General features: G+C 36.2%; 2 protein-coding genes across 2 annotated transcripts in view; one reads left to right on the top strand and one right to left on the bottom strand.

Annotated features, from left to right (window-relative positions):
* LOC136843914 (gametocyte-specific factor 1 homolog) overlaps nucleotides 1–13,133 on the top strand; it is a 451,321-nt gene that overhangs the window by 350,218 nt on the left and 87,970 nt on the right. The window lies entirely within an intron of this gene.
* Nucleotides 1–13,133, bottom strand: part of LOC136844187 (uncharacterized) — a 102,088-nt gene that overhangs the window by 42,787 nt on the left and 46,168 nt on the right. Inside the window, exon 4 of the mRNA XM_067113203.1 lies at nucleotides 1,647–2,648. Within this exon, the coding sequence (XP_066969304.1) occupies nucleotides 1,647–2,648 (1,002 nt within the window). The remainder of the gene's footprint in view (nucleotides 1–1,646; nucleotides 2,649–13,133) is intronic.

The following is a 13,133-nucleotide window of genomic DNA, read 5'->3' as shown; positions in this document are numbered from 1 at the left end:
TACTCATTAACCATAGCATTCCCAATTAACATGGTATTTGTATTCCATTACAAATCAAAATCACTTCCATAAACATCGATTTGTTCTATTTTAATTAGCAGACTTATTTCACCTTTTATGGATTTGATGCCAGATCATTGTGATTCCTATCAACATACGAAAGCTGATGAATGTGTAATGATAAAAAAATTCAGAATTTACAAAAATGCTCTACTTATGCGAAGAAAGATTGGCCTAAGAATCAGATGACAAATTTTTTTATCGATTATGGCTACTAAAACTGGCGTTACAACGTTCTAGTTGATTGACGTCGAGATACTAATATAATTTACTATTTGCAAACTCTCAAAATGCAGACTTGTATTTGTCGTTTTCAAATGCACACGTACGCACAAACTTACTGACATTCATTTTAACGGAAATATGCTACTATCACGAAAGAGTGTCACGTGCACAACATAATCCTTAAATGAATTATTCCCCTGTCTAATATGATTCTCGCCTTTCCCCTCAGGTTCCTCTGTTACCTGTCTTCCATTTCCCCAAACAAAATCCTGCAATTATCTTCCCCTGCGTACTCGCTCACTGAAGGTGCAGATCATTCTTATAATCTCCTTTATCCCCTTCCATCACCTGTAAAGCAGCAATTATGATTTAATGTTTGTGTTTAAAATCTGGCTGTCAGTGTTATGAAGGCAAGTGAGTTTGATTAGAAAGAAAGAAAAATTAAGTATACCTTAGTTTTACCAGACCACTGAGCTGATTAACAGCTCTCCTAGGGCTGGCCCGAAGGATTAGACTTATTTTGCTAAGAACCAATTGGTTACTTAGCAACGGGACCTACAGCTTATTGTGGAATCCGAACCACATTATAGCGAGAAGTGAATTTCTATCACCAGAAATAAATTCCTCTAAATCTTCATCAGCCGGCCAGGGAATTGAACTCCAGCCCATCGAGTGACAGTCCGCAGCTCTACCGACTCACTCAACGAAGAGCTATTAGAAAGAAAGAAAAGTAGCGTGTGGGAAGAGAGTGGATAAAAAGGAATCAGGTTTAAGGATGGAGTGAACAGGGCGACATGGAGTGGAAAGGTAGGACTGAGAGGAAAATGATGTGAAGAGGAGACGCGGGGAAACTCGCTATAGTATATGGTTATGTAGACGCGCTGCTGGGAGCCAGTACGGATGCTAACATCTGTGAACGGTTGTTGTTATTGACTTGTGAATGCATAAATTATTTGCAGACATACTGGCAAATGAATAAGACTCAGTTTATCATTCTTTCAATCGGAGTTTCCATCAGTACAGAATATGGGAGTCACTCATTAAATTTGTCAGAACAGAATATAGGAGTAACTTATTAAATCTCGTTTTCTACTGTTATCTGTAGGAAATAGAAAACTATCATGGTATTTCCGGTAGAATAATAGTAGGCGAATGTTTGCTTTTCATTGTAGATTCCTTCCGCAATCCGTGGGTTAATTAAATGTAATGTGTATATTGGCTATTGACTGTAACTGCTCGTCTGTATTCAGAATAAACACAGCACAATAGCTGACACTGCAGGTACAAATTGGATACATTGAAAAACTTTGAAGGGACGATTGGATTCTGGTAGTTCTGCTGCCGTGTCACTATTCCCGCACCATAGGCATTTTTGGGAAAGTCTTCCAGGCAGCGTTATGAATGCTGATGCGAAGGGAGCCTCTGCGAATATTGATGTGAAGAGATGCTCTGTGAATGTTAATGTGAAGAGATTCTCTGTGAATGTTGATGTGAAGAGATTCTCCGTGAATGTTGATGCGAAGAGATTCTCAGTGAATATTGATGTGAAGAGATTCTCAGTGGATGTTGATGTGAGGAGACTCTCTGTGAATGTTGATGTGAAGGGAATCTCTGTGAATGTTGATGTGAAGAGATTCTCTGTGAGTGCTGATGTGAAGGGAGTTTCTGTGAATGCTGATGTAAGATTCACTGAGAAGGTTGATGTGAATGGAGTCTCTGTGAATGCTGATGTGATAAGATTCATTGTGAATGTTGATGTGAAGGGAGTCTCTGTGAATGCTGATGTGAGGGGAGTCTCTATGAATGTCGATGTGAAGGGGGTCTCTGTGAATGTTGATGTGATAAGATTCATTGTGAATGTTGATGTGAAGAGATTCTCTGTGAATTTCGATGTGTAGGGAGTCTCTGTGATTGTTGATGTGAAGGCAGTCTGTGTGAATATTGATGTGAAGAGATTCTCTGTGAACGCTGATGTGAAGAGATTCTCTGTGAATGTTGATGTGTAGGGAGTCTCTGTGAATATTGATGTGAAGAGGTTCTCTGTGAATGCTGATGTGAAGAGATTCTCTGTGAATGTTGATGTGAAGAGATTCTCGGTGAATATCGATGTGAAGGGAGTCTCTGTGAATGTCGATGTGAAGGGAGTCTCTGTGAATGTCGATGTGAAGGTAGTGTCTGTGAATGCTAATGTGAAGAGAATCTCTGTGAATGTTGATGTGAAAAGATTTTCTGTGAATGTTGATGTGAGTGGAGTCTCCGTGAAGGTTGATTTGAGAGGAGTCTCTGTGAGTGTCGATGTGAAGAGATTCTCTGTGGATGTTGATGTGAAGAGATTCTCTGTGAATGTTGATGTGAAGGAGTCTCTGTGAATGTTGATGTGAAGAGATTCAATGAATTCTAAGGTCAGAAGATTCAAGGCAGGCGAGAAAGCTGTTTTTTCTTATTTTTTCCCCAAACCATTTGTTTTGCGGCGTGCAACATTTTGATATTTGATGATTCCTATACTTTTTTTAATGTTTTCATCTGAAATCTGTTCCATTTCCCAATTGACTATGGAAATTCTGTTTTAAGAAGGTTACTCATAGATTAACTGTTATTTCAGCATGCTTCTTGTAATAATAATAATAATAATAATAATAATAATAATAATAATATTTATTATTATTATTATTATTATTATTATTATTATTATTATTATTATTATTATTATTAGATCTCATACAGAGTCATAAGGATTAAATCTTTCCAGTAAAGGGTAAATAAAAAAATTGACGACAAAACATTATTCCCTTACAGGTAAAAGATCTGTTTGATGATTTTTCAATAACCTGCAGTGAATCAGAGCATGAACAATGAATATTGATATATAAATATCTACATTTTTATGAAAGTATGTAAAGCGGGATTAAAACCAATGAAGAATAAGACGCACTTCACATTATCATAATATTTCTTGAAATGGTCTTTGTGTCTTTCATTTAAGCTCTTCTTCTGGTAAAGTTCGTTTTTAAAAAAAAAAAATAAGTAAAAAATGCTCCGAAGTTTCCTCGGCGGAATCGAGTTTTCTGTACAGCGTATAATGCTGTATGAAACTCTCAGTCGCGGCTCATGAAACTTTCAGCCACGGCCAGGTTGCTGCCTGTGTTGTTGGTTACTATAGCAATGCCAGACGCACGATCATGGCTAACCTTAAATAAAATAAAAACTACTGAGGCTAGAGGGTTGCAATTTGGTATGTTTGATGACTGGAGGGTGGATGATCAACATATCAATTTGCAGCCCTCTAGCCTCAGTAGTTTTTAAGATTTTGTGGGTGGACAGAAAAAAGTGCGGACGGACAAGGCAAAGCCGTCACAATAGTTTTCTTTTACAGAAAACTAAAAACATGGCCCGTAAACTTAGGGATGCCCTTATACAGTTTGACATCCTTCTAAACTTATTCATACACACATACATACATACATACGTACATAACGAGTAGGAGAGAGAGAGAGAGAATTTTTCGTAGAGCAGAGGTATAGCTTAGCTTCACTGCTTACCTCTCTCTGTATCCTTCAGAGCTAGATATTATTTTTGCTCTGTTCGAGACTACTTGTACAACCAGAGTAATTTGGATGGAAAGGGTAAAAAACGTATTGATGTAAGGCAGCTGTTTGCCCATCAGATCCCAAGGACGTACGAAGAGAAAAGAATTACTGAACGAGAACTTCAAAAGGGACTGTATATGTACAGTAAAGGGGTGCACAAATACCGAGAATTCTATTTTTAAGTCTCTAGGGCCGTGGCTACTGTATGTTACAGCAACGAGGCTTTCGGCAAAACCTATTCGTTTACCAGCATAATTGGGAAAAAGATGGAAGGGGAGAGAGAGAGAGAGAGAGAGAGAGAGAGAGAGAGAGAGAGAGAGAGAGAGAGAGAGAAGGTGGGGGAATAGGTGAAAATAAGAGCTTGGATCCCTTACCGTCAAAAGGATTTCCGAACGAACACTATTTCAGTCCTTCCTCTTTATCATAGGACTGCTAGTTTGATCTAATGAAATTAAGGCTAAGCCAAGCAATGGGGCACATTCGGACAATTAGCGCTCAAGACAGTGAAAAGAGGGAAGGTAAAGAGATTCAGAAAATAAAGAGTTGCAAAAACCCTTTAGTTGTGCCCAAAGTGCACCACGTGAGGTGCACTGACGGCACAGCACCCCTAAAGGGATGCGATTGCTACTGAACGCGTTACGGCACTGAAAACACGGTGGAAACCACGTAATGTACACGTTAGGGTTGAGCATTTTGGAAGCGACCAATGAAAACGGGGCGCGGGAGCGGGACGTTTTCTGATTGGCTGGACTGTCGTCGCTGAGTCTGGGTTGTGGGCAGTCACAGAGTCGTACTTTGTACTACGTTCGGTTCAGTGGCATCCATAACCAGTTCGTAAGGATTACTCGTATTTAAATCATTTATTTTTTGGTAGTAATACGACAGTTATGTCTGTCCACGGCTTCTTTTCTATGACCACTCAGCTAGGCCTTGTACCATGAAGAGGTCGATGTTGGTGATGTGATAAAAATGTTAACGGCCCTGACTGTGCTCACGGGATGGTGGTGACAGAGGCATTGATGATGGTGATGGAGATTGAATTAGACGCTTAGCCTGCCGAAGAAGTCTTCATCAGCAGCTGCACAGGATGGTGAATGTGCTGAGCATTTTGTTCTCCTCATTAGGCCTACTCTGGTATTTATTAATAAGTTTTTCTGTTGTCTACCAACATTGCCATCGCAGAACAGACATAGGCTGAAGGCAACACAGACACCTATTAAAGAACGCAAAAACGGACAGAGAAGATATGTGGGGTGACTGAGGGGTGAGTTGGGTGATGTTTCCCTTGGGCTGTCACCTTACTGTGTGGGAGTGCAATGTATAGCTATACCGATTATAAATAACGCTGACGTACGTGTTAAAAACGATCTGATACTGGCAAACGTTTTTCTCAAAATCTTGAATGCTAAAACTGATATGATTAATAATAAAATTAAAATGAGTTAAAAAAAAAAAAAAAAAACAGTGCGGAATATATAAATGAAAACAAATTGAGACACAAAAGTCAGAAAATAACAAAGATAGGGTCGAATGAATATTACTGAACTCTAACCCCGCTTTCTGTTAGTTTTTAAAATGACACGACAACGCCTTAGGATGCGTTTACGTAACCTCACTTCATCACATGATTGTTTCCAGAGAACGCTTACGAGTTATAAGAATCAACATGGAACTAAAAACACACTCTCAGTATTCCACCAAGTAAATTAGCTGATGAATCATCAGCTCGTTATCTGAGATTATTCTTATAATTTATTCTAGAAATGTTAACGTGTAGAGCAATAAATTAAAAGCAGAGTTCGCAAGCCTAAAAAATAAATATATCCTGTAGATATAAAAGGTTTGCAGGTTAATTAGAGTTGGAAATAGTTAAATGTTCGTAATAGTGTCCGTAGAGTTTTAGCGCTCTTTTTTGGTCATCTTAGTGTTGTATACGTTACAGGAAATACTGTATCTGAAATCAGGGATTTCACGAAATCCCTAGAAAATTTGTGAAGTGACCAATTCGCTTAGGAACATTTGATCCCCGAGGGCTAGTAGTAAATGCGGGGAAATAAATTTAACCCCCCAGGGGCTAGTACTAAACACGGCAAAACATTGATTCGTACACTGTTTCGCCGTGTTTAGTACTAGCCCCTGGGGGTCAACTGTTTTTTTTTTTTTTGCCATGTTTAGTACTAGCCCCTGGGGAGTCAAATGTGTTTTTCCGTATTTAATACTAGGCCGCGGGGGATCAAATGCACTTAGGGACATTTAATCCCCCATGGTTTAGTACTAAACACGGAGAAATACATTTAACCCTCTCCCCAGGGGCTAGCACTAAACACAGCGAAACATTATAGATGAATCACTGTTTCGCCATGTTTAGTACTAGCCCCTGAGGGTTAAATTTATTTCTCCGTGTTTAGTACTAGCCCCTGGGGGATCAAATGCGCTTAGGAGGGATTAGTATTAAGCACGAAGAAATACATTTAACTCCCCCAGGGGCTAGTACTAAACACGGCGAAACAGTGTAGATGAATCACTGTTTCGCCGTGTTTAGTGCTAGCCCCAGGGGTTTAAATTTATTTCCCCGTGTTTAGTACTAGCCCTCGGGGACCAACTGTTCCTAAACGAGTTGCTCATTTCACAAATTCCCTATGGATTTCGTGAAATCCACGGATTTCACATATTCCCCGTAACATGTATAACGAATGTCTGCAAATCATTTAAACTGCAGCTGAAAACGACTGAGTCATAATTTTGTTCAAAATTGGTACAGTTTTACACGACACGACGTAGGCAGCATATTCTGATGATTAATTTCAAAATTACCTCTAAATAGCTTAAAAATCGCAAGACAAAAATTGTCAATGAAATTTAAATAGAATTCAACTTCATTTTTTTGTTTTATAATATCTCGCGCTTTAACATTTTAGAACGCAAGAGAAATGAATTGTTTATTTCCATAATGGAAGAAAAACGTCCATAAAAAGGAGATTCAGATGGGGAGTGGGATTTCAAGTGGGAGAGTGCCCTGTGCATTAGGAAAAGCCGCCAGATATGCCCTCGGGTCTTACTTAGCGCTGATAACACTTTCTAGTACAATGCATATTCAGGACCATCGGGGTAAAAGGAGGCGAAGATTTAAAGTCAAACGTGCGCGGGAACTGTTTTCATCCAATTTTACAGCGAAAAATGAAATTCTCGTTATTAAAACTACCAGGCTGTGTAGTCGATTAAGGAAGCCTAAAATGCGAACGGTTAATTGCTATCAAAAACTGGCTTCCCAACACCAATGGTCAATGACGCTGAAAACTAACAACTTTGCGTAATTGATTGCATTCATGCTTAAAAAATCGTTATAAGCCTCGCGTGTCTAAAGACCTATCAACACTCCGAATACAAAACTTTAAATACAAATATGTTAATCCGTAAAGCGATTGGATATTTTGTGCACGTGTGCATTACGATCTATCAGAACAGAACTCCGTAGAATGCTGGCCAAAATCTTAAAATTCACGTGCACCTTATTGCAAACTGTAGAAATTAGGACAGCTTCGCTCTAGTTACCCAAGAACCTCACAGCATCCCATAATCTGATCAGTTTCTCTCAAGAACCTGTTTGCACGCAAGTTAAGAATATTCCTGTGCAGTATTAAACAAAATCCTTTCTTCATGTTGATTCCTTGAAAGGATGGATTTGTCTGGATACAAAACTAAAGCAAATGTTTCTGGTAAGGGGCGCGCTGATCGCCGAATTTTGAGGAATTATCGATATTTAGTTTTTTACAGTTTTGGACTGGTATGTGTCTAAATAAACATGTCCTGAAATATTATTGCTTAAAAAGATTTTTAAGTGTGTGTTTTTTTTTTTTTTTTTGCATTTTTGTTCACCGCATTTACCGGCATTTGAGCGCCATTGAGCAAAAATTTTTCTCAAATTTTCTGTATTTTCTACTAAAATACACATTATATACGATAAAATCTAGCTCTCTCTCAAAAAAAATATATATATATAAAATCGGAGTAATTATGTTTCTATGTATCTCAATACCACCCCGTGAGCGACATTGAGCGACAAATTGTCGTACAATGTCTGTATGACTTGCCAGTTCTTGGTAGGAGAAAGTGAGAAATTTACTTTAGTATCCTATTAAAACTGCCCATTTTCTACGATAAGAACTGGTTCGTTCTCTAAAAAAAAAATATCAAATCAAAGTAAATCTATAATTACGTATCTCGATATTTTGAACTCGTCATAGTCGTATCACAGATGTACCATGCCAGCTAGTATACATATAATATTTTATATTTCTTGGCATATTTTACTGCGTATTTTCAGAAATATGAGATTATATAAGTACGTAACTGTTCCAAACAGAGCGTCGGGTTTTACCAATAAACCATCTCGATTTGTATGTGGTTCTGGTTCAAGCGATATGCTAGTGCTTTGTGACGCATTTCCTTTTCGGATTTTCTTACCGCGTAGTACATTCACGCATTTCCATTGCCATAAGCAAGAGAAGTACCACCCTTGTGAGGGAGGAATTTGAACGATTGCGTCTCGTAAGTTTGTTACAAGAGAGGGACGAAGCAAATGGGAATTGTCTCGCCTGGGGCCCTGGGATAGCAACGACACCAAAACGTCCATATCTAGGTAAAGGATTTTGTTTTCCTATATTAGTGATATTCTAATTAGTGATTACTATTTTTCATAATATTATAATTGTTATATAAGACCACATAGCTTGATTTTTACTGCAGTGAGTTGTCGTCTGACTCGTGACTTGTGTAGGCTTGGTTGCTCAGCGTTTGTTCACTTTATCCTCGCAGTTGTTTGTTTATTTGCCTCTCCAGTATCGGAAGGGAAAACATTTACAGTGGTAGCGTATATAGGATATGCAGAAAATTTATATTGATAGCATATATTTTTACAGGTTATGAAAAAAACTTTAGGGCGAGTGTACAAAGATGAGAACAAACCTTTCCTAGACCACCATGTCCTGGCCTAACCTCATTAGGACATTTATTTTTATAAATTTATGAAAAAAAAACTTCGCACTGATAGCATATAGCCTACTATTTTTTTATAGATAGCATATACTATTTTTATAGGTTATGGAGAAAACATTATATTGAAAGCATAATATATTAATGAATTTTTATGTTATGAAAAAACTTTGCACTGATAAATATATATATATATAGATATAGATATATATATATATATATATATATATATATATATAAATATATATAAATATATATATACATATATATATATATATATATATATATATATATATATATATATATATATATATATATATGAATATCTTATACTGAAATACAACACTATAATATGAGGATAAAAAAGGTCCATAAAACACTATTTGAACGTTGTAACCATATATTTCGAGCCCCTGTTCACTGGTAAAATATAGGGAGATGATGTTTTACAAGGGTATATAGCCTATACTGCCACACCTGCACATGCTTTGTACATATACTCTTGTTAACACATCATGTGTCCATATTTTATCAGTGGACACCGAAGCAAGTGCTCAAAATATATGGAAGCAACGTTCAAATAGTGTTTTATGGGATATCTTCATATATATATATATATATATATATATATATATATATATATATATATATATATATATATATATATATATATGTGTGTGTGTGTGTGTGTGTGTGTGTGTGTGTATACTGTATATATATGTAATATATATATATATATATATATATATATATATATATATATATATATATATATATATATATATATATATATATATATATATACTGTATCTTCTTATTCTTCGTTTAACGTGCTTTTTCCCATTCTTTATATGGGGTAAGCACGATGCATTCTTGTGAAGGACTTTGATTTGGCGTTGGGGTAGACCGTAGCCTCGATCGGCTGCCCTGCCTGACATCGCTTAGACCCCGGTAGCGCATGTGTACATGTATCGTACCAAATCCCCAGCCCCTTTCTCCCAGCAGCGAGGAGAGTTGAGCGGTTAGGGCGACAGTTCGAGACGTGTGAGGTGTCTGTTATGTTTTTAGAAGATGTTGGAGTGGCGTTGTTTGTGTGTGTATTAGTAACTGTATATATATATATATATATATATATATATATATATATATATATATATATATATATATATATATATATAATATATATATATATATATATATATATATATATATATATATATATATATATATATATATATATATATATATATATATATATATATATATATATATATATATATGTGTGTGTGTGTGTGTGTAATATATATGTATAATGTATATATTATATATATACATATATATATGTGTGTGTCTGCGTGTGTATGTGTATAAATGCAAATTTTAGGTAACATATAAATCACATTTCTATTCATCTGATTATATTGTAAATTTCAGGGTACATTTCTTATATGGCAAAATAGTTTTTGTGCAAAAATCATCCTTCTAACTGCCATAGTTTCATAGTTAGTACAAAATAACCCATATTTTTTTTCTTTTGCCATTTTTTCAAAAATAAATGCTTATAACTCCAAGAAGACTGAACCATATTCGATGAAACTTTTACTGTACCTGGGAAATTCATTTGTGAGTGAAACTTTTTGCATATTTTTAAAAAGTTTTAAAATCTATTCATCAAACGCAAAAAAAAAATTAAGTTAGAAGTCGAATTTTTAAATTTCGCACGCTGAAAATTTTCATTATTGGTTGAAGAATAAGTGGTAAAAATTTGAAGCAAATTCCTTCATTCATAAGGTAGTCATAAGCACTTACTTTATAATGGAGCCTTATGGAGTCAGCGCTCCCCGTCAGTGCTACTTAGACAGGTAGTACCATTTTTGAGAGGAATTTATACGAATATATCACTTAGTTTTCAAAAACAAATTGCCAGTAACGCCATTGCCACGACCATCATGGAGGCAGATATTCAAGGCGCATGAAAAGAACTGAAGATATATTTTACACATGACTATATTTTCCAATTATTCATATTCCTCCAAGCAAATCTAATTTGAATTTTTTCGCCATAGCGGACCACAATGTATCGTTAAGGAAGAAAGGTTTTGCTACAAAGCGAATTCGGTCATGAAGAGCCGATTCGTACCTTCAAGTTCAAAGTAAACATGTCGTGAAGGAAGGTGTATGTGTGGGTTTTTTTTTTCGCTTCATTCTTCATTATTACTAAAAGTGACTCAGCTTTACTGTTCAGTTGAGGATACGTTTCTGTTTGCGAAAGAAAACAAGTAAAAAATGCGGCGAAGTTTCTCAGGCGCAATCGAGTTTTCTTTACACCGTATGATGCTGTATGAAACTCTCGGCTACGACCAGTTAGCTCTCAGTTGCTCCCCAGATGCGGTCAAGTGAAAGTGCGCCAGCGACGCCTCTGGAAAGCGCTGCCAGACGCACGATACATGGCTAACCTCAACCTTAAATAAAATAAAAACTACAAAGGCTAGAGGGCTGCAATTTGGTATGTTTGATGATTGGAGGGTGGATGATCAACATACCAATTTGCAGCCCTCTAGCCTTAGTAGTTTTTAAGATCTGTTGGCGGACGGACAGACAAAAAGCCATCTCAATAGTTTTCTTTAACAGGAAACTAAAAATAATAGGCGTGCATCTCCGTCAATTGGCCTCCACTTATATTTAAAGCATGAAACAGAATGACTGTATAAATTTCACGTAAAAATATTTGCAATAAATATTTTTATAGAAATTTGAACGTCTGATGTAGAGAGGAAATTCTAAAAAGGTACCCACCAGCCACTTAAAAAAAAAAAAAAACTGCATTGATCAGGAAAGGTGTAGATTTGAACGGTTTAAAAACGAAAGAAACATTCTTTCTTCACTATACATAATGGTGTTCAGAAGCTTACAGTTTCCCTTATGTTTGGTCGGTTTAACAAGTGCCAAGACGTAGTTTGAAACGTGGTTGACACTGATGTACTCACTAATTAATTGCATGTATAATCAAACACACGTATTTATATATGTATGTACATATATATATAAATATATATTTATATATATATTTATATATATATACACACATATATATATACTGTATATATTTATATATTTGAAACGTCCATGTTTCCCTTAGAGATTACGCTTTAACATTTTATAAAAAAAATATATTTACGTGTTGAAGACTTCTTAGTTTATTTATTTGCTCTTTGTTTTTTCTCCCCATTTCCTTTCTGTGTAGACTAACAAGCGTTCCACTGGTCGAATTGTATTCAGTTCCTCTTTCTCTCCTCGCAGTTCAGAAGAGATCATCATAAATATAAATTTTTCAAAAATCAAACAGCAATGGAGGATATAATATCCAGCAACGGCAAGAGTGACTCTACAGTAGTAAGCTGCTTACGTATTTGTTTTTCGTCTAATCGATTTCTAATAATTCAATATTATCTTTTATCAGTTTCCGATAATTCCATATGATATCTTTATCTGTATAGTACTTCCCCGCATCTTGCTAAAGCTTCCATTACTCTTTCTGTAACATCCGTCTCTGCGTCCACTTGTAAAATTGTCGTGATGATCTTAATGAGCACTTCAGTATCTTCAGTAAATTTATTCCTATTTTTCTTTGTTTATTCCCATGAAAACTTCAACAGAATTTGTGATATTATCCCAAATGTTGACAAAAGCCTAAGTGTCCAAACCTGATCTAGCTTTCAAGTGCTGAATCGGCTCTCAGCATTGGCAAATATTTATTCAGAAACATCAAATCATCTCAAGTGGATTTTTATGCCAGCCAATCTCTCATGAGATATCCCAAGTATCTTACTTTTCCTGGTTGTTTGGGAAGGACCATCCACCTGAAAAGCTCCCCGCACCTGTACTCTGGGTCATATTCACAGACTTTTACAGCTCTGGTTCGTATCACTCTCGCAGATTCGATATTGGGTCCGCGCCCCTCGATATTTTGTAATAATTTTCTTTTTATCATTTTTTTCCTGTTCTATTCCTTTCAGTCCCTCTTCTTCCTTGCAAGACCTCAGTGAATATCCATTCCCATAAATATGGGCCTACCTCCGAAGGTATGGGCAGTGTATCTCATTGAAATGTGTGCATACAGTAATTACAAGTAAGAATAACATGTATATATATACACATATATATATACATACTGTTCCTGTAGTGTATATATTTGTAACTTCTAATACTCTGTATCAGTCCATCGTCAATGGCTTGGAAATAAAGTCAGAAACCGGTCAGGACCTATTT

This window comes from Macrobrachium rosenbergii, chromosome 12 (genome assembly GCF_040412425.1).
Source record: "Macrobrachium rosenbergii isolate ZJJX-2024 chromosome 12, ASM4041242v1, whole genome shotgun sequence".
NCBI lineage: Eukaryota > Metazoa > Arthropoda > Malacostraca > Decapoda > Palaemonidae > Macrobrachium > Macrobrachium rosenbergii.
This window is presented reverse-complemented; position numbering and strand designations above follow the sequence as displayed.